Raw genomic sequence first — 23,261 nt, 5'->3', positions numbered from 1 at the left:
AGCGCTTTTATCGCTTTGTCACGTTTGTTAATATGTGTCCATTGGCGCTTTCTACGGAAAGTGACCGTCAGCCGGAGTGTGGTCCGTACGTCTGTCTTTAAGGTCCACCCTCCATGGACTCGCGCGCACGTGGGGCAATAGATGCTCATTATTTCCGTGTCGGTCAGACCATTATCTCGGCGCGTAAAGAGCCATTTGTCACATTCCTCCCAATCGTTCGTTGAGTCGCGTGTGTGTGCGATCGCGAAATCGCCAAAAAGTAGATTAATCGTTCAAACCAGTGCTCGCAAATCCGCCAAGAAGCATCGCTGTCGTGGGAAAACGCACCCAGGGTTGCAGCTACTAGCGCCATCCGCCATCGAAACGGGGCCGACAGTCTGAACGATAAATGCGGCGACCCGGCTATGACGGTGAGCCGCTAAATGGCTACACAAATGTTGATTCAGTGTGAAAGTATGCTTTCGATGTAGCGAGGTGCCAGATGTTCATTTTAGGGGGAATTGGAATTACTGCGCAAAGCTTTCGGATGGAAGCTAATGGCCGCGCAGCAGCATGTTGGGCACTCTGTCAGGGTGGACCGTGGCCAGCTTGCAAGCAGTAAATTGACACATTCACTGTTGCAATGACGCAACTGTACCACACCACAAGACGAGGGCTTGAGTAGTATATCCGAGTATGCAGAGTACCGACGCGAAAGGAGAATCCCCCGAGCTCTAATGTGTTGGACATTTCGGTTGAGTTCGATGGCCGAGCTTAAACAGCTTAAACGCACCGAAAGGCAGCTGAACCTCATGCTGATTACTACTCCATATTGCTTCATCAGCAGCATTTGTCTTACGTTTTGTCCCCTGCATAGCGGGCTGATAGTGGTTGAATGGGAATAAATGAAATCAACCACTTGATTTGAACTTGAACAACCACGTTACGGCGGCCAACTGCGGCTTCGGACCGATCGTCGAATCGGAATCGGTGATCGTCTGTCCGATCGTGTCCGCTTCAATGGGTCGGTTGTTTCCGTAGGCATAGAAGCCTAGCAAATGATCGACCGTTCGAGTCCGAAAGTAGCAGCTTAATGATGAACTTTCGCTGTGTACATTATTCCGCGCCATGGGGAAGATGAGCCGCAGTCGCTGAGTCTCGGCATAATATTTGTTCGAATGTAACAACGGGGCGGTTACGAGGGCACCATTTGCTGGCTGGTCTATTCCGACCACCGACCACCGGGGTCACATTGAATTAACATTAGAGTAAAAAGCCGTATCCGATGACGGCGGCCCCCGTTGTGGCGGCATTCACGCGATTGGGAAGAGAAGGAGCTCCAGTAAGGTGAAATGAAATCACACCATGATTTGACTCACCGGGACCGGGCTCTCCACCCCCGGAACTGCTTGCGTATATGCCACGGAAGGAAAGAGAGGGAGGGAGGGGTGGGGGGAATTCGGGAAGACTCCCACGGCCATCGCACCGTCGCGATCCAGCGATCGCGTAACGGAAAAGGTAACCGCCTGCAGCCGGCAATCCAACGAGACTGCGTGCAGTGTCGGTCGAAAAGTGGCGAAGGGGGTAACACCAATTATTACGATTGTGAGAGAATTTACTTATCTTGGGGCCTTCTCTGGATTTGTTTTATGATTCAAGCCCAACGGCGGGCGAATTTTGCAGTTACGACTTCACTGTCAGTTATGCTGCTGCCAGCTCCCGTGACATCGTCAAGGGGAGTGGAGTTACGTCTCTTCATACACCCGGCACTCCATCACAAGAAGCTGGCCGGGGAATCAAGATTTAAGAACCGATACTAACAGAAGCACAGGACCGACAGCATTGTGGCAGCTCGTTTTTTTTTTGTTTTGCATCATCTCTCGCTAAAATGCATCATGTGCTTCTCGGGTTTATCGCATGGATCGCACATTGCTAATAATAATTAACCTACCCTCTCACCACGGTCTGGTTTGGGTTCGTCACCGCCGTCTGCACTCCCATGATGCACCTCGTGCCGGTCGTGGCTTGGGTCTTGGGTGGTGCAGTTTGGTGCACGTTCTGCCTTTTGCTGAGAAGAAAGTTATCACATCCGGAGATGGTGTGTTCGCTTTCACGAATTGAAGCATATTATTAGCGATTGCATTGTTGCTGGGAAGAGGTGTGACTTCCTGCGGGGCACCAACGCCATTGCACTGCAGTCAGCAGTATGTTTAGAGCCATTGGGCAACATATTTTTATGCTGTGTAACTTATTAAAGTCATTTTATTTACTGCGTTGCTCTTGCTACTTTTCAGGAGTTTCGCCGACAGTCAAATACGCCAATCTTGGGTTAGGGAAAACATGAAAATTTGGGCATCACAGCCCAAACCAATTTGAATCTGTAACAGTTTCCAGTTGTCTTTGGGAATATTTTTAATCCAAAGTTTTTTCGTTAACAGTTTGCATCACTAAGTTATGGTGCTTTATGTAGGAGTCCTATTAAACAAGGAGATGTTCTCGATTTCCTACTCTCATGGAGAAATGAATTGCAAAAGGCGGTGCGCATGATAATTATTTTTTGTTGTTGTGGTTACATGTGCAGTAGACACTATTTAATTGTAACAGTAAAAATGAAAAAATGGATTTTCAATAAAGATGTTGCAGTTTCACAGTTCACAGAATTCAAGAACCTTCATCATCAAAAACAATGTTATCGTAACGACAGGCTTGCCAATGCCTCACGAAGGAGTTTGAAATCCGGAAAAAAGTGCTTGGTTTCGAGAAAGTTCGTAAATTGCACCGACACCGGAATTCCAAGGTTGAGATCGCTGAATGAAGCAAGCGCCCGATACGACGGTGTGGATGCGACGGATCAAATGCAAAGTTGGCCACTGACCAGTTGGTCGCGCCTTCATTTCCATATTTAGCCAACAGCACCGCGCACCGAGAGGACCGTTCATTCTCGTGATCGTTTTGAAGCTCCACGGTGTTTATGCTTTACTCGTGATGCTACGCCACTCACCGACCGAGCGGTTCATCGAACTTTCTAGTAGCAGTGACACACATCGTCCCAGATAATCTGCCCCCAGGCCCACGGCGAAGAGATGGACGAAGATCAGAAATCCCGAACAACAACCCAGACAACAACCGGCATCGGGCGGCGAATCTCGAAGCAATCGACATAAATTTTGCGCTCGAGCAGCAGCTCGTGCTCGGACACACAAAGCGGAAGACCTTCAGACGTCCCGAGACTTCGTCACTGGGGAAGCCAAGGAGCAGCAGCAGCCGCGGCAGAGAAATGTGAAGAAAGTGAAAAGCCACACAGCACCAGCCGTGCCGCAAATATGCTTGGAATGTTTTTTTTTACAAGGGTGTACCCTTGTCCCAATCCGCAACGGGGTAGTCTGTGTGGTCAGCAACCTGTTTCCCTGTGAGCTGTGGTCGATCTCCGGACGTAGCCATCTGTATGCGGTGAGGCCAGGCGATCGGTGGTGTTTCGGTTTCGATTCGGCTCAATCTGCGCGGAGATAGCCTGCTACGATCGGTTTCGATTGAAGCGTATCCGAACATCGAACACCGTCCCCTATAGCGCCGATCATCTTGCAGTTAGCCGTGCGTGAAACTGGATGCTATCCACTCTAATATACCCAGGCACACACCGGATACGCTTTGATGGCGAAGATCGGTCCCATAAGCTTTAGGACCGCAATCACATTTCACCTGAAAATAGTCATTTGTTCATGTTAAGTGCTTTGTGCAACACTCTCCGATACCGATACTCGGTTGCACCAGATCGTAGATCGTGCTTCATGTTTTCCTTCGATTGGCAAGATGCCACCGTGACCTTGAGTGTGCGTCGGAATTGACCGCGCTGGGAACTATGTTTCCGCCTCAGAAGAGCATTAATAATTTAACAACCCCTCCAAAAGAGAGGCGTCGGTCAGTTGTTGGGCAACGAACGGCGCTTACAAATCCATTTACAAAATAACGTTCACACTTCGTTAACCCTGTGCCGAGGGTCTGGCCGGGTCTGACCGGGTATGCCCGGTAAGTTTGTCAACATCGGACGCGTTTAAGAGAATCTGTAACTGTTGTCGGCCGTCCGTAATTAGGGGTCGGCAACATATTGCTGGGCAGCGATTAGAATAAGTATTGTGTGAAGGGACAAGGGACGTCTCGCGCTGCACCATGCGAACCAGTGGCCATTCTGTTTGTAGGTTAATAAGTCACATGGCTTCACACACCATGTACGCCACGGAGAAGCATATGTTTGTCAACCGAGCATGATGTAACCGAAAGTATTCCAACACTAAATTCTTCGCTAGCCTGTCTTTGATAGTGACCATTTTGTCTTTTTGCAACCGGCCGCTTCCACAGCGCTAATCTTTGAGAAACGTAACCTCACGACAATTGTTGTTTGAGGGGGTTTGTCCGGCTGCGAATTGCGGAACACTGTGAACATTGTCAATGCGCTGGTTGCCAAACGATAACGCAACGTAGCTGTCGATTGCTTACGGGCTTATCGTTGAGCTGACGATTGTTGGAGCGTTGAAACATTGTTCACGGCAAAAGTAAGGTCGATTTCCCGCATTTCTTCTCACATTTTGCAGAAAGAGACGCGTCTAATCTAATGTAATGCGCGACTATGGCCAGGATTGTATCTCTGGCATCAACGCGTGTGTGGTCCTAGTTATGATTTCGCTGCGCTGCTGACCATTAATTAATTACTAGTCAGCAAGTCGGCCCACGTTTGGGCACTGCATAGCTTCACCATAAGCTGCACCCATCTACAGCGGCAACACGAGCGTGCCGATGTGCACGAAATAGAGAGAGAGATGAGGCATTCTTCTTCATCGCACGCATTTAGAGATGTGAGCAGCAGAATACCCAGCCAGCAAATCAGCATCAATAATGTATGCACCAAATCGAACCAAATTGAATATTCATGTGCGAATTATCGTACAAATGACTTCTAGCCGCTAGAGTTTCACCGTATCGGTCATATGGCACAGCTTTCGCTTCTCAACAACAACAAAAAAAACCCCGAAAGAAAAACAAATGAATGTTCCCGATTTTTGAGAAAGTGCAACCCAGGTGCTCCTTTTTGCATAAAACCTTGTTTAACAAAATAGCGCCTCAACTTTCTTGTGCCAAATCCTTTCCGTCTTCTGGAGAGGCGGCTCTTCTTCTTCGCCAGGATGTGCCCGCGTTCCCCGCGGAAGGCTTATGTTCGGCCTTGCCGGTGGCCCGATTTTTTGTGGGATTTCGTTTCCATGAGACATTTTGTCAGTTTTTCGGCGAGGAAATTTCTCCAGATCGAGTGCGAAACATTGGCAACTTTATTGGCGATCGGCGATCGTCATCCGCACGCTAAGATTCGTGGCAACTGGAAGTCGAAAGTGATCATGAGCGGCTTATACGTGAGCAAAGATGCTTCTATTGAAGGACCAAGAGGCAAGCGGTACTCCTAGGTACCTGACCTGGTGACTGGAGGAGCAGTGATGCATCGTTATGTTTGTGATCAGCTCAATCAATCACACTCACCGCTTGACGATGAATGAGGAGAGAGTAGAACGTAATCTCGCGGTCCACCGTGGCGGCCACTTGGCACTCGGTCTGTGGAACCGAAACGCTTTCGCTTGCCAAGCGAGCGTGGCCGCAAGATGGATAGCTAATGTGCAAGATGTCCAGGAAGCCGTTCATCCGTAAAACCGGAAATAGGCCATAGCTGGAAGCGCGCGGCCAGACCACCGAATAGAAGACTCTAGGCTCCGACACTAACAAATGATCATCACCCGACGATGCCGACGCAAGCACCGGGGATCGAGTAGAGATGGAAATGAGCAGGCAGCATGCAACCGTTTGCCACCATCATCACCCCTTGCGTTCGGTGTGAGATGTTTCCTCCGCGAGTCTCGCATCCTCGCCAGCGTCTTTGGCGGCGCTGGAGGTAATGACAAAATTATCGTCAACCTTGCATCGCACCAATGTCAATTATGTCTGCAGGCCCCGGATGTAGCCGGCCGGCTGGCCGGCCTGTTGGATGCTGGGTGGAGAAATGTCATGAAAAATAGCCTCAAATACGTGATTTCTTCACCTTCAGCCGACGATGCAATGCTAGCGGCAGCATCAGCAGCAGCCACAGCAGATCAGCGGTCACCCCGGTGCTTGAGCAGAGCAGAGCAGAGCAGAATTATGTAAAACTAATTGGAGGCGGTGCGGTTCAAATTGATAGTAAAATTAAAATTAATTTATCTACAGCTCGTACTCCTGATCAGGCACCACCAGGCCACAGCGAAGGAATATAATACGATCGGTTTCGGTTTGGGATAGGAACAAAAAAAGTGAAAACAGCACGAATGAAGAATCATCAAAATATTACGACGAACCTCATACACACACACCCCTCATCGCGATCATCATTAAAGGTATTAGCACTTTGCGTGCACCCGAGACTCCCCTCTGTGCTGTGTGCTGTCCACTAGATGGATCTGGTGGGTTTTTGGTGGTTAATTGCGAAGACGACCTTCGGTGTTTCTGTTGTTGCTCTGCCAGCATAGTTGAGCAGCAGTAGCAGCAGCCAAGCCAATGGATCGATCACCATCAGTCGCTGCTGGTATGCTCTTCGCATGCAAAAAAGCTCGAAACGAATCACTTTCCCTTTCTCGACTGGTTGGCAATTATATGGTCAATCGTTGGAGGTGATCGTGGATCGCGCTTTCGCGACAGAGAGAGAGAGAGAAAGAAAAAAAAACGAAAAAACCAAATTTACACATTTGGAGTTTTTGTTTTTCGTCTTCAATTTTACGTACCGGAGGACAGGTAGCATTCACTGGAATGGTGGTATCTGTTGATCTAACATCCCCACGGACCACGGATTAGACACTGGGGACGTAAAATGCGATCCACGATCGTAAGCCATTTCATCTTTTAACAGCCTGTGTGCTTGAGTCGTAACGGTGAGCTTCCATAACGAGCGAGCGCATTCCATCAAAAAGTTTTATGAGATCTCCCCCGTTTAGAGATTCACAATCAACTCTTCTCTTAATTAAGCGTCACATTATATAATTACTCCCAGAGCGGAAATGAAGAAGATAAACGGCCTCGCATTTGTTCCTTCCAGGGTTTGTTTATGGCTCTGTCTAGTTCTGACGGTCTTTACTTGCTGGAGGTTACAGTACTGCAAAGAGCTTACGCCGTTTCTCGTTTAAATCTCCTGGCCACAGATTGATTATGCGTGTGGCAGGCGCAACTGTGTGGTATGGAATGTGAGTGAAAATTCCTCTTTGGCGGAGCTTTTCAATCGTTTTCTAATTACCATCCCACTTTAACAACGCCCACCGCGAATGGCGTTGGTCTGGTGCCTCCTCCTGCTGGTGTGCACGAGCAGCCTGAAGGAGCGGCCACCGCCACCCACAGAACCCGCTGCGCTACCTTGCAATTGCATTTTGCAACGGTCTGAATAGCATTCGAGCTAAAGTCTAGCCGCACTCGATCGGCTCGCACCGGCAAACATAATCGTTTCTCGTTTCTATCTCTCGCTGTCTTTTCATCGCTTCGTCGTTCACCACCCCTTTACCACCCAACTTGAGCATCACTTGCGCTGTACGCGCAAGAGGCGCAAAAAAATCGTCGAGTCTGGCAACAATGGGGGCCACCGATCGAGGAGATCAAAAATGAAGGAGTGCGAAGGAAGGAAAGCAGAAGAAAAAAACAACGCGAATTTAAACCCACAGAAGGGCGGTTACATGCGTGGAAATCATGCGTTACGACGAGCGCCATGGGGCCAGCGAGAGATGGAGAGAGGATTTTCTTTTCGATTTTTCAATTCGTCGTTGTTTGCTTTACTTGGCAAACGCGAGTGATCTCGTGCAGAAGAAGATGCGCAACACAACAACTCGCATCATTTGCGATGTGCTGTGGCTAGTGTGTATTACGGTGGCTAAGAGAAAGGCGGCGGCTGCAACAGCATAACTCAATCATTATTGCCATTGCCGGTGGCCAAATGGAAAGGGGCAACGCATGCGTTGAATTGCACCAGCTGCATCAACAACGCGGATACCAGCGGAGGTTTGATTTTTCTTCCAAAAACCACTTGACCGGAACGCAGAACGGCGAAAACGATGGCGAAGATGAAGAAGACACTTTGAATTTGCTTTTACAGCGGCTACTACTCTTGTGCGCAATATATTAAATATGAAAATAGTCGACCAACGATTATTTCTTTTTGGTCGATTATTTGGGACCAAAAACGGATGAGTTGGAGCCGAATGTAGCACCATTCGTGGTTGGCGCAATCCTGTAAACACCATTCGAGGCGGAGCACATTATGAGTTTTCACATTCGCCACTTGTGCCCTGTGTCCTGCAGCGACTCTCTCTCTCTCTCTCTCTCTCTCTCTCTCTCTCTCTTTTTCCCTATGCTCTCTGGGCTATGGTCTCTGGCGAAGGATATACCTTTGACCTTACAACGAACGAGTGCAATTATGGATGATCAACCAGCCATCACAGGCAATGTTAATTGCACTCGTTCCGTTACCGAAAAGGTGGCCACCGTTGGGAAAGGCCGCGGGGTGGCTAATGATTGGAACAAATTGATTTGGCCAACATCGACCCCCTACGCTTATCCAGAAGATTGTCGTTGGGCGTAGGTTGCGTATCGTGATTTATGTTTTCTATGCTGTTGTTCATTTCGCGAAGGACGACATCGAACTCGAACGGATGAAATTTGATTCTTCTCAAGACGGGGATGCTGAGCCTTCCGAGGTTAAAGCTTCGGTGGCTGCTTCTACGGTAAAAGGGGCAATTACATCTTCATTTCGTTCGCAATTTACTTCGTGAGAGTAACCGACCATGGACACACGCGAATTCCTCAGCCGTAGAGGGGAGGCTGACGCCTCTTCGCGCACGAGTTAATGCCATCTACCAGCCAGCAGCCAACCAGCCCCCCCGATCGCAATCACAGAGATGGTGCTCAATGTCCCTTCTAGTAGCAGAAAGAGATAACTTTCCATCAAAGCCCTGGTACTACCCCCGCATAGACCACCGCGTTCACGCCGCTGTTGCTCGCCGTTCAAGCGCATCTCACTTGCCGTTATCGAAAGATGAGTGCGCCAACGATCGTGTGTGTGTATTCCATTCCATGTTGTACCCCCTGTCTTAGGTTGGAGACGGATTTTCCTCAAATAATGTATTCACCTGCCCGGCACGCCAGCCCAACGGTGGAGGCAAGAACGAAGCGACTTTCATCGCGAATCGTGCAACCGATCGTTGCATGCGCACAAGGACTCCACGGCGCAATACGGGCCGCAAATAGGCGCGATAGGCCAGGCTGCTTCACCGGAGGAGGATCTTTGGAGAAATCTATTGAAAATGCAAAACCCCTCGCCCTCCCACCGCGATCATGCCCACAGACAGACAGACAGATGAGCAACATGCGAATGCGAAATTCCTGATCGGCCGCTACATGCAGCCGATCTGTGTTCGTTCGGTTGATTTGGCCTGGGGTTTTGGGTTTCTCTTCGCACCAAGGCTTTCCCCAAGATGCATGGGATGTGCAGCATCGTCGTTCGTCTTGTCTCTGGGCTCTGGCTGTTGCTTCGCTGCACCACCGAAGAGCTTCATAGCTGTCCAATCGAATGGGTGCCGCGTGACGCCTTGAAACAATGCAGCCTCCAGGTGGATATCAATTGATAACCACGATCTCTGCCAGCAGGATCCATGCAGCAACGAAAGCGAGAGAGACAGAGAGCGGCACTGTAACCAGAAACCAGACGTTTGCGGAAATCGGTAAGCTGGCTGCTAGCCTCTGCGCAGAATATCATGGATGCGGCAGCCATGGCTGACGGGAACTAATTGGATAGCGAAGAAAGTCGCGAAAGGGTCATTAAACGGAGGGAAAATATTGTCTCAGCTGAGCGGGGGGACAGCGATTAATCACGAGAGACACACTGCTACAGTGCTAAACTATTGCAACGTACCATCGTATCGCTTTACACTATTAAATGTTAAATATCTATCGTCTTCTTTTTTGTCAATGTTGCCCAGGTCGATCCGTTGTTCTTCTTGTGTTAATTAGAACGAGGCGTAATCGATCAGTGATCAGTGAGTCTGGGTAATGAAAGCGTTGACTTGAAGGAGGATCATCATATCATGCTATGGATGATGATGATGATGATGATGATGATGAGGAAGAAGATTATGTTTCGAGCGCCCGTGGCCATATTGTGGCTAAGCGTGGCTTGCACTGGCTTAATAGAGAGATGACCACTGATCATCGTCGTTGTCGTTGTCGTCTTTGTCGATGAAAAGTCACACCACACCAGAGTGATCGTGGCGAAGAAAAGTAAAAGCCGCCAGACCATGATCGTGATCAGCGTGAGATGGATCCCGTCGCCTTACGTAAGGGAGGGGCCAATTATGTCTACGCAGTCTTGCCCGGTGGCCGTTCAGCCTGCGCCGGGCATCCCGCTTCGTTCGCAGAGAACTCGCTTTCTTTCTTCTCGTCTGGTGGGCAGTCTGGCCATTTTCGGAGATGATTTCCGATGAGTTCGCGGCAGTTAGCGGGCACCGGAAACGTCGGCTCGGTTTGTGAATGACCAGAAAAGGGTGAGATCAAATCCTCGGTTTCTATTACACACCCAGAGTACGGAGCTTAAGAGCGATCTTCCGAACCGGAATTCCCGGCAATCTGTGTTCCCACCGTGAGGAACCCACGGTGACGACCACAGTAGACACTGCTGCTGGGAGCATTATGATTGATTTAATCGAAATTTAATATTACAGCAATCGTTTAATGAGCCACCCTGAGACTGAGAGCGTGAGTAATTAGTCGGGAGAAGAGTCAACATGTGGGGACAGGGACCATCCCTTGGACGGGTGTTGGTTATGAATCATTGAATGATACAACGCTTGATAGTCGTATAGTAAACGGCTTTTACCTTCGTTTGCCGGATCGAGAGACGATTTTTGGTGGGAAACAAACGGATCATGTGATGTGATGTGTGTAACGTTGGAATTTTTAGGCCAAACCAGTGATCCGTAACTGGACGGTACGTCGATCGTTTCGGTTCGTTTTACGATTCGCCATAAAAGTGAACCACAACAAACCATCATTCGCTGACCATTGAATTCGCGCAGTGCGTGAAAAATATGATGTGATAATGTGGGTATAAAGCTTACAAAGCATTGGGGTAAAAGGTGTACGATTGCGAACCGCGAGCCAACGGAACCACCGAGGATCGAGTGAAATCATTTTGCAGATAAAATGCAGGCTGCACGGCGCTGCACAATGCGTCGGCTCAACACGATGCAGCAGTAGCTTGCGATGGTGGAATGGCGCCAAGGTTCGTTAGCTCGCTGCAGTTTACGTCGTGGTGGTTCGTGGTCCATCCGATCTTTCTCGGTGCAGCGCGGTGGCGCTGGTGGCGTGTTAATTGATGATTACAAATATGTTTCCATCGCGAAGCATTTCACTCGATAGCTCCCCCACAAGACACGACACATCCAAGACGAATAAACATCGACACGAATCCTCCAACCCACGTACCTCGCCGAGTCGGGATGTAGCTGCGTTCCGCTTGAACGAACGTTTTGTCTATGGTATCTGAGCGAAATTGGTGATTCGGCTCGCAAGATGAGGAATTCCCTGTCGCTGGCCCTGAATGGGTCAGATGGTTTGAATTTGTATCTTAATTGGCCGGACAAGTATCCTCGAATCACGACCTGGTCAATCCTGTTACCCTCTTGGTTGCCCAATCCAGTTCGGGGATCGTGCGCACAGAAGTCATGATGAGCAGCACAATCGAAGCGATGGGACTTATTGCGACATAATTTTTCGTGCCTCTACATTGCTCGATCATGACCCGCAGATCGAAAACGCGCATTACGCCGGATGTTGCGAGAATCCCGTCAAGCCGTAAAGACGAAAAGTAACGAACGATTCGATGATGCGAACATTCCAAAATGCGAAAGGCGATAAGACAATTGGCTTGTTGGTTTTGACAAAAGACAACAGACCGCTGGTGTCCCAAGCTTCCTGCCGAATTTCATCCGACCTGAAGAGGAAGAAAGGTCCGACTAGTTTGAGGGGCTGCGTTTTGTCCCCAGAAAGAGGTCACGCGAAATACCTCCAAAAACACACAAGCGCTGGGGTACGCGTACCCGTTGACCAAAAGTGAAAAGAAGACATTTTACTCCGTACTACAGCTGCGTATGCGTGGTAATGTGTGATGAGGTTTTTTTTTTTAAGGAAATTTTTTGCGTTCCCAAAACGCCATTCGCGGCAGTTTCGTGGTCGACATTCGTGGTTTGCGGTGACACTTGTCGTTGAAAAAGGGAAATGCCATGCAGAGTGCGGCTCTTCACAGGTGCGACAACGGAGCCTTGTAAGAGGAAGAGACATCGTGGACATCGTGCTGGCTGAAGGTAGGGTGGCGACAGCCGTAACATACCGATGAATGTTTCACTTTCCTTCGCCGCAACAGCAGCAGCAGCAGCAGCAGCAGCAGTTTTGTGCCGATGCTCCCCGAGGTCCCCGAGGCCTGTATGCAGCCGTGTCTGGAATCATCTTCTTCGCGTTCGCGATTACACATGAGCGATACGTGTTCCGGTGGAGGGCAGCTGCCCGTGAAGGTGGGGTGTACGGCATGCGCAAGTACCACCATCAGTAGGTCACGACGAAGACGACGACGACGACGACGACAACAACGACAACAACGGCAGCGATGCTTGCTCGGTCATGATGATCATGATGATGATGATCATCATCATCATCATCACGATGATATTTATAGTTACTTCGTTCGATCTTCCCTTTTCCCGGTTTCCCATGGTGCCAGCACACACAACACATTGCCAATGCCTTAATCGTGTCTCGACAACGGCAGCCGCGTTTTTTGCCACACGAGGGATGCCTTCTTCGTGACGATGATCCGCACCAGCGTGTGCCAGAGAGCCGAGATCGTCGAGCCACGCTTGTTTCGCTGCATCATCTCACAATGATGATGATGATGATGATGATGATTCGCAATGATGATGCTCACTTGGTGGACCTGGCGGCGCTTGATGTTGGGTTCATTGATCTGCGCTCTATCTCCCGGCCCGTCTTCACTTTCGGAGTCTGCAAACAGCCCCCACCCCCCCACCATCCATACACTCCCCGCGCACGCCTCTTAGCGGCACGCAGTGCGAAGTGAACGGCAGCTCCACACCACCTCCGCCACCATTCCCGTGGCTAGATGGCCACGGCTAGAGACGTGCTTCCGAGTGTCATCGTGTATCGATGGTATTCTCCCTGCCGATCGTGGTTCCGCAAATGTCTATGACAGTTGCCTAGGATACTGCGTTGGGTCCTTTGTGCATGCGTATGCTCACGATTGTTGGACCATTCGAAAGTGTCACCGTCTTGGCGAGGCAAAGGAGACGCTCTCGCCCGGATGAACGCCTCAGCTTATGTCCAGTAATTGTGAGGAATAAAATATTGTCAAACGAGACGCGTTTTGTTGGATGAATAATGGATAGGTGCTGTTGGAATATCTTCTCACCCCACCGTTGCAGTGCTGTCGCTCAATCGCTTGGAAAACTACAAACATGGTATGATCACCGGAATCTCTCGTGTTTGTCGTATTGCAAAGGATAGGTAATTTTACCATTTGCAGTACCCGGATGGCTAACTAACTGGGGATTGGCCACCGGTTACGCGACAATGCGAACTCTGCAATCGTATGCCGGCGCGCGCTGGTTGGCATTAGAAAGAGATTAAAAATGTAAACCATCCAATCCATCCATCCAGTTAGTGTCACTGACGACAGGCGGTTAGCATTTTTTTTTTCGTTGTGGTTTAAATGCCGGCCCCGGACATAGTGGCCGCGAAGGTGCCGCGGGACTTCTCGAAGCTAAACTCCCGCGAACTCACGATGGAAACGAAACGAAATGGAAAGATGAAAGAGAAAATTCGAAAACCACGAAAGACCTTAAAGGTCAAAGAAGCCAACCCAACCCGAGGGGTGGGTTTGGGCAACGGGACGGAATGTCCGCGGGACTTCACGGTCCCCGATTGCTTCGCTTGCGGTTCGTTCGTTCAGTCGTTAAACCTTTCTTCCTGTGCTGTGTCGCTGGGTGCACCTTTCTGGGTAGTGGATGGATGGAATGGCAGCGGAGATTGGAAGCTTTTCTTCCTGAACCTGAGACGACCCCGCATCCCGCCCCTCGACCCCTTCCCCCGCCGCGACCGATCGCGTGGTTACCACCTTGCGCGGTACGAGCCCGATGGAATCCGGACATCGTCTTGGCGAGTTCGGGGATTTGTTGGTCCGAAATTGGGGCCTGGCCCCGTCTCTCTGTCACAAACCGAACCGAAACACGCATGAACGCAGATTTCAACCTGGAGCCCACCCGAAGATTCCAAAACTGCCCGAAGAGCCCCCAGGTTTCCCGGTTTTGCTAGAGCGATAAAGATGGAGAGTGATGCCTGTTGTCCGGTTTTGGGCCACAGACCGTCCTGTTCCGTGTCCGAGCCCCTGACTTCATTGGCAATGTCACAGACCGGTTTCGTTGATGCTGTTAAGCTGCTTTCCTATCATTCGCCGCGCTTATACGCGCGCCCTCTTTCACTCCCCTAGACCCCCTACGCGCGAAGATACCGCTACCGAGAGTGGTTGTTGTGTTACGTGCGATTCCAGTGTGTGGCAGAATTGGAGAAAGTGAGACTTTTTTTTGTCGAGTGCTTTTCGGCAGGTTTGGTACTGGGCATGAATAGCTGAGTAGAGCTGGTATCGCTCTATCTATACTCACCGGTCGAAATGGTGGAGGCTGCTGTCCGACGAATCCCTGTGACAGCACTCCGGTTATCAGCCCAAGGCTGAGCAGGATTGCCGGAAGACGCATCGTTTCCTATACGCTTGTCTCACTGTCTAAGGCACCGACAAGCAATCGCAACTGTTTGATGCACTACAACAACCAGGACGAGAGAATGAGCTGGGATGTGGGCAAGGACACTGTCCGCTGATCGCGGGACTCGCGGGCAGCGTTTCACTTTTTCCGTGTGCACACTTGATTGCGTCGATTGCGGCCGACAGGGAAAGCAATTTCTTATCTGCTTATTTCGAATCCTTGCAAAACTACACCACACTTTGTTGATACTTGTTCAATCACTTGTTCAATCACATTGGCAGGTCACACCCAAGACGCATGCACTTCCTGTCCGTAAAAGGTGCCCCTTGCAGACAGTCACTCGATCGTCCCTGCTGCTGCGTGCTGCTCAGAGGACGGTCGACGCTAAAATGCTGAAAACACTTGCGAGGTCCGCGATCGCTATGTTACGCTTTTCTGCCATCTCCTCCACGATACTACGACGAGTCTCCGAGACCCTCTCCGCGCTGTTCCCACCAGAATCGAATCGGTGGAGCAGCCTTTCGCACTGGCTCCATGATGCCCATCGGGTGGTGGGGCGACCCGAGAAACTGCACTTTCTTAGAAGGCACTCCGCGGTCCCGCGCTCGGTCGGGCTTTCGTGCGGCAGCTCGTCGTGCGTTCGAAAGATCGAACGAAAGATCGAGCAGGAAAGTTTCGCCGCGGCTAGAGAGATGATTCGGGCGTACGGTCGTTTTCGGTTTCATTCACAAACATATCGCGGCTCATGGCTCATGTACCCTTGAAACGTGCGTTGTTCGTTCGGTAAGCACCTACTATCCTAACTAATCACCGACGTCAGTACCTCGACTGATCCCCAACTGATCGTACTGGTGTCCTGGTTACGCTATAAACAGCAATGCAATACTAGTCTCCCCAAAATTCTCTATGACCATTCATTGATAGTACTTTAAGATAGTATTGTGAACCTATGACTGTAGATCCTAATTTTACCGTTAAATTTAATAGTATATCAAATATGAAAGTGAATGTTTGATAACTTGTAAGTTCTTGGCTGTTGGATTGGAATGAATTGGTTCGTTTTGGTCCACGCATTCAAGTCTTTTGAAAGAATTTCTTCATGTGCAAGTATTTTTGCAAAAATTGTCTTCAATCGGCAGTTGGTGGCAACAACAATTCATATCATTGTTATAATTTTATCCCAAAAATCGGAAAGCTTGTGACACAATCGGTAGCGAAAGAAAGTGGAAAAACCATTGAGGATTGCAATCATGAATCATCTACAAACAGCTTCCCAAATATCTTTCGGATGATTCCCTCCGTTTTGTTGGCTTGAGTAAACACCGCCAGTATGGTTAATCGGTGTTAAATTAATTCATCTTGTAAGCATCAGTTTCCAAATTGCTACTCTTTCTTTCCGCAAACGCGACGGCAGAGCGTACCTTTCCCTACAGAGCCACCAATTGCTGTGTGAATAATTATCGCATCGTGAAGGCAGCACAACAGCAGCGATACCCTGCCGGAGGTCTCGAATCGGAATCACAGTCCACTTGCCAATTCGCACACGTTGGATCTTCCACGCAGGTGTTTGCGAATGGCAACGCTGTTGATGTGCAGATGATGTGCTGCATTCCTATTCCAGATTTTCATCACAAAACCATTTTCTCGAGATCTTGAATAATTCAGACCCTTCACAATACCGTAACGCTGGAAGTGGTAAGGAATTGCGCAATCATTTTTGTGTAAACTTTACAGAACCATTGAATAGCTCAATCGCGATTGATGCATTGGTGACTCTTAGTGATCAAGCTTTTACACTCCGTTCACTGGTAGCAATTTGTGAAGCAATGAAGGCAATGTTAGCTTCGACAACAGATATTAATGCTTCCGGTGGGAAATTTGGATTGTTGATTGCAACTTGGCAACTTGGCATTGTCTGGTCGTCCAGTGTTTTTTTTTAATTTGCCGATTTGCTTAGAAACGAAATTCCCATCAGGTGTTGTAGTTGCGCAAAATCTAGACGAATTTTGTGGATCGTCGAGGTGCAGATGATCATTAAATTTTGGGATGGGACGGTTGGGTATCGTATATTGGGAAGACACTAAAAGAAAGGCGACTCTAGATCATCATATCGATCATACTAAATTAGGGAATTAGGGAAGACTTCTTTTCCTTATCGATGCGTCGCCTTCATGGCTAGTCAAGACCCAGGTCGCTTAGTACGTTAAACGTTTTGGAGTCTCCGCCGGCCACATAGACTCGTCAATGGGTTAATGGTTGATTATTTTTGGTCTAAACAATTAAGTGTTTCAGCCTGTGACCCTACTGCCACATTATGAGCACACTCTCTATTTTGATCTAAGATTTTGTGTTGTTCTAGTATCCTAACGACGGAAATACCAGAGAGAAATGGCGCTCGTTGGCAGAGATATCCTGGAATTATATTTTCCGTGATATTCAAGACTTTCCTGGTCCCGATTGTGATTATTAAAGTAATAAGATACAAGTATATCAAGCACAAAAATAAAAAAAATGCGTAGGACTGAAAATCTTCAGTGCCCTCCGGTCAACTCGGACGCCCCGTGAACTCGAAAATGAACAAAAATGAACGCCTGACGGGCATACCTGAGTGACCGAATTTTCGATTCACCTATTTCGTGCCATCCCATACTGCTAATCTTGGGCGAATGTCATACTTTTCGCCTATCCGCGGTGGGTTGTTCCCAACCAAATTAGTACTCGACTCCATTTGCGGCATTCTAGCGGTCTGCTCGATCACCGACCTCCTAGAAAAAAAATTTAAAGTAAACTTTTCCGGCTTGAAAGTAGAGTTTTAAAAATCGCTATAAATTCGCCGTTTTACCTTTTTTCGATCGGAAAAAAACGCCAATCGCTAGGGGATAAGTGTCACAATCGAAAAATACCAAAAAAAAAGCCGGAAAGAAATGCCGGGAATTGGCAATTTCTTGTGCCTGAAGTTGAACGTCGTGAATTTCCCCAAAGTAGAGTTTTAAAAATCGGGTAAAACCGATTTCCGACCGACCGGACCTCAACCGATTCAAATAATTTTAGCGGTTATCCATTTCAAAATTTAGCCGTTAGATAACCGATAGAATGAGGCGGACACAGAAATACATGTGGAAAGTGGAGGAGGGGTGGGGAGGGAGCGAGTACAACCTAGTATATCGCTTGTACCTCCCCCCGTCCCTGCCAGATAGATAAACAGATGTTTAGACATAATAATTGTCCCAAAAACATACACACCTTTTCAGTTAAATATATTTGGGTAAAAAACTAATACATACACCTCAACCGATTCGGTAGGCTAACCGATTCTAATTGCATACATTTAGGGGCCGAACATTTCAAAATTTGGCCGTTAAATAACCAGTGGAATGAACAAGAACCTTAAACATGAGATTAAATCAATTTATGGTGCGAAAAACTTCCCAAATATTATCTTTCTACAGTGAAAATGTAATGGCATCCCCCTCCCCTCTTCCGTAATAGCACTATTTAACGTTTATAATGTATTTTTTAAAGATATTTAACTGAAAAGGTGTGTATGTTTTTGGGACAATTATTATGTCTAAATCATCTTTTATCCATCTGGAAAGGACGGGGGAAGGTACAAGCGATGTACTAGGTATGTATTCGCTCCCTCCCCATCCCTCCTCCACTTTCTACATGTATTTCTGTGTACGGATCATTCTATCGATTATCTAACGGCCAAATTTTGAAATGGATAACCGCTAAAATTATTTGAATCGGTTGAGGTGTATGTTTTGGTTTTTTACCTATCTTTGAAAAATACATTATAAACGTTAAATAGTGCTATTACGGAAGAGGGAAGGGAGACGCAATTACATTTTCACTGTCGAAAGATAATATTTGGGTAGTTTTTCGCACCATAAATTGATTTAATCTCATGTTTAAGGTTCTTGTTCATTCCACTGGTTATTTAACGGTCAAATTTTGTAATGTTCAGCCCCTAAATGTATGCAATGTGAATCGGTTAGCCTACCGAATCGGTTGAGCTGTATGTTTTGGTTTTTTACCATTTTTATTATTTTTAACTAATTATTATTTTTTAACTAACTAATAAATTGTTTAACTGATTCAATTTATTTTCTTTGAGTCAAGGTCAAGGAAGCATGCCAAAGCCGTGTAGAAGAAAGCAAAAGAAGGAAGAACCAAAACCAAAACAAAAACAAAACAAAACGTTTTTTTGCTGAGAAATCACGGCTGAATCTTCTTCTAACTAAACTAACTAAACTAAAGTTAGATTTGCTTTGTTCGTCCAACTGTTGCTTATCGGCTGCTGTAATCGGAATTCAAGATCGCGAAGAAGATTCGGTTCAAAGTGCACCAACCAAGTGTAAAAATTCCGGAACAGACTCAGCTGCGGGAGCGGCTGATGTGTTTGCGTTGCACGTCAAGCCCCAATTTTTGTGAAAGGGTGTTGATCCCCCAACAAGGCCCCACTCCCAGCTGCTGTGAACAGCTGTGAGGCGATGAGACCGTAGACTTTATCGCGCAAACCTTCCACCAACTTTACTGCGTGATCTCTGTATGACTCATCGCAGAGTCTTCCGGCCAGCTAGTATCCACCGTGGACTTGGTTGGTGAGAAAGCACGGGAATGATTGCACAGAATAACGTCCGCAGCACAAACAACGATCCGGTGGAATCATCAGAATCGTCACCGATTACGGGATCCGCGGGATCGGGTGCCGGAGCCTCGCGACTGTTTCGACATTTTGGAAGTCTCTTTTCACCGCCCGCCCCCAGCACCGATCCGGCAGGATATGTCGAGTTCGGTAGTATATCGGACCCCTCGGCCAGTTCTGGCCGCACGTTGGGCACGTTTGCGGGCGTCTTTTGTCCCGTGGCACTGTCCATGTTCAGCGCATTGGTCTTCATTCGCGTTGGTAAGTAGGGTGGAGCAGCGGTTGCCTCGATCGTTTCATTTTCACGGCTCTTCTCCGCAGGTTTTATCGTGGGCAACGCTGGCCTGTACGTGACGCTGCTTCAGTTTCTCATCGCTTATGTCATTCTGCTATTTACGGTCTCCTCTGTCTGCGCGATCTCCACCAATGGTGCTGTGGAGGGCGGAGGCGTATATTGTGAGTATCGATCATTGTTCATTTTTGGGGGGTTTAGCCTTTACTCAACGATCGTTCTGCTTTGCAGTCATGATAAGCCGAACTCTTGGCCCAGAGTTCGGAGGATCGATCGGCACGCTCTTCTTTCTGGCAAATATAGTTGGCTGTGGTTTGGCCATATCGGGATGCGCAGAAGGTATCATACAGTCGTTTGGACCAACGGGCGATGCTGGCACCAGTGGCTCGATACCGGATGGACGATGGTGGCGCTTTCTCTACTGCAGCTCAATCAACACGCTCATGCTGATAGTGGTGCTGATAGGGGCAGAAATGTTCGCCAAAACGTCTGTGGTTATCCTCGGAGTCGTGGTTGTGTGTTTGCTCTCAACCTACGTTAGTTTCCTAACACAGGGCCCGATAGACGTGCCGCTACCGCATGAGAATCATCTCGTCAACTTCACCTCGGCCTGGTATACTGGCCTACAGGCCGATACATTATGGGCAAACCTGTACAGCAACTACACCAAAGATTACACCTCGAACGGAAATCAGGTGAATTTCGCTGTCGTGTTTGGTGTCCTGTTTTCTGGCGTCACGGGCATCATGGCGGGCGCTAACATGTCTGGCGAACTGAAGAATCCGTCCAAGAGCATTCCTGCTGGCACGTTGTCGGCGGTACTGTTCACTTTCCTCTGCTATATGGCACTAGCCGTCCTGATGGCGGCTACCACGACTAACACGTTGCTGCAAAACAATTTCCTCTTTCTGGCACCCATTAATCTGTGGCCAAGCTTTGTGACGATCGGTATCCTTACTGCAACCTTTTCGACAGGCTTAAGCAACCTGATTGGTGCCAGCCGTGTGATGGAGGCACTAGCCAAGGATCGCGTATTTGGACCTCTGATGAGCTTTGTCGTTAAAGGCACATATAAAGCAAACCCAATCGCAGCGGTGATCGCAAGCTGGGTTTTGGTGGAAGCAATTCTATTGATTGGCTCACTGAACACCATCGCCCAAATCAATTCGGTGCTTTTCATGCTTGCATATCTCGCCACGAACCTGGCTTGCCTGGGTATCGAAATCACGGGGGCACCGAATTTTCGTCCAACGTACAAATATTTCACCTGGCATACGGCATTCATCGGTCTGCTAGGTACCGGTATAATGATGTTTGTGATCAACTCCATCTACGCGCTGTCCAGCATTATACTGTGCATGTTTCTCGTGATTGCTTTGCACTTGTTTTCGCCTGCCTCACAGGGGGCGCAGTGGGGTTCGATATCTCAGGCCCTTATGTTCCATCAGGTACGCAAGTACTTGCTGATGCTGGACTCCCGGAAGGATCACGTCAAGTTTTGGCGTCCGCAGATGTTACTGCTTGTTTCAAGTCCCCGCTCCTGCTGTCCGTTAATACATTTCGTAAACGACATGAAGAAGGGAGGCCTGTACGTGATTGGGCACGTGAAGGTGGGTGAATTCGCTGATAACGACTCATCGAGTGATCCAACTATAGAAGAGTACACGCAGTGGCTTTCACTGGTCGATCATATGAAGGTGAAAGCGTTCGTAGAGCTGACGCTCTCTAGAACCGTTCGTGAAGGTATACAGCATCTCATTCGAATTGCCGGGATGGGTGCAATGAAGCCCAACACCACGATCCTTGGTTTCTACGATGAGGAACAATCAAGGGACTTTTTTGAATTGTAAGTTGCCTTCTTCACAATCAAACCAGTATATGTATAATAGGTTTCCCCTTTTGTCTACTTGCAGCGAGGAATCACCGTACAGAACCAACGAGTTCGATGGTAATGGGGTCAAGTTGTTCCCGTACCGCAAGAGCGGAGAAACGAAGGCTTTGGAAGCCATGGAGTATGTGCGTATCATTGACGATGTTTTGCGAATGAAAAAAAATCTCTGCCTGTGCCGACATTTTCATCGGCTGGATAAACAAATGATAGCACGTAACAACCACATTCGCTACATCGATGTTTGGCCGGTTAACATCTTCGATCCAAAGAACGAAGATCCATTTGATGTTGTATCGCAGTTCATGATGCAGCTCGCATGTATTATTAATATGCTGCCGGTTTGGAAAAAACTGGAACTGCGCGTTTTCCTGTGCGAATCGGAGACTGTTCCGGAGAATAGGTATATCTCGCATGGAAAAATGGACAGGAGTCCAAGCTCTGTTTAACGTCTCGGTTTATCTTTGTCAGCACCTCTTTTGATCGCCCGGCTGAGCACAGATTGGACCAACGTTTGAAACTGTTGAGAATCTCGGCCACCATCCATAAGGTAAGTAGTGCAAACGGGACGACCCGACGGTATTGGTTCGTAATAGCCCACTTTTTCCATTAGATTGCCGATTGGAATAAGGATATTGATTTTGCCAAGCATCGTAATATTCTTAAACAATTCACCGGCAAAACGGATAGCAACCAAGTGATGGCAGAGGAGAATATCAATCGCTCGAAATTGTACATGCAAAGGTAAGCATAGCGGGGGAAGAACTCGATGAACCCGTCTCGACGTTATTCTGAAACCATACGATCCGTTTAATGTTCCACAGAATTAATCAAATTATACGCGACAAGTCAAACGCAACGGCTGTGACTTTTATGTATCTTCCAACTCCACCGGCTTCAGCATCGGTTGATTATACCCAAAAGTGTCACCATTATCTGGACCTGCTAACCGAACTCACGTTTGATCTTCCGCCCACAATACTGGTGCATGGCATAGATGATGTCACATCTACCACTCTGTAGGCGGATGAACGGCCCTTCTGAATGTGCATTAACTGTTTCTTAACATGCAAATAGTTGTAAGAAATAGCCGTGTTGGTTTACACAATCGGCTCTCCACTAGGTGGAAATGATATCGTAGTATCGGGCTCAAACGCCACCGATGAACAGAAGATGTAAACATTCTTACAATTTAGGAAAAAAAACGTATGGGTATTCTTTTACCAGTTACGCAATGAGTTTATGATATTGTTTAGCTCATTTTAAATGATATTTATCCATCCACCGTATCATAATGAAACCGATGTAATTCCAATCAAACTATTGTTAGAAGTTGGGGCAAACGTTCCTTTCAAATGGTACTCTCATGATTTACAGCAACATGCGTTAAGCTATAATTATCCTCACCGATTGTGTTTCTTTTCGTGAATTATGTTCTTCTCGTACGTTTAGTATTATGCCGAGCGCGTAGGAATTATACAAATAATCGGCTGATGTACGGTTTAACCTCTCAGTGCTTTTCACCCCCGTGTATACTACTAGAGAAATGAGAAAAACAATAAATGTACACTAATATAGTAGCTT

General features: G+C 48.0%; 1 protein-coding gene across 1 annotated transcript; it reads left to right on the top strand.

Annotated features, from left to right (window-relative positions):
- The first annotated feature begins 19,010 nt into the window (after positions 1–19,010).
- On the top strand, positions 19,011–23,257 carry LOC125948976 (solute carrier family 12 member 9). Its single transcript, XM_049675547.1, has 7 exons — positions 19,011–19,758; positions 19,819–19,953; positions 20,021–21,635; positions 21,703–22,080; positions 22,149–22,227; positions 22,291–22,421; positions 22,502–23,257. The coding sequence occupies exons 1-7, from the start codon at positions 19,470–19,472 to the stop codon at positions 22,698–22,700; spliced, it is 2,826 nt and encodes a 941-aa protein (XP_049531504.1). The 5' UTR covers positions 19,011–19,469; the 3' UTR covers positions 22,701–23,257.
- The last annotated feature ends 4 nt before the right edge of the window (positions 23,258–23,261 follow it).

Source organism: Anopheles darlingi, chromosome 2 (assembly GCF_943734745.1).
Source record: "Anopheles darlingi chromosome 2, idAnoDarlMG_H_01, whole genome shotgun sequence".
NCBI classification, from domain to species: Eukaryota; Metazoa; Arthropoda; class Insecta; order Diptera; family Culicidae; genus Anopheles; species Anopheles darlingi.
This window is presented reverse-complemented; position numbering and strand designations above follow the sequence as displayed.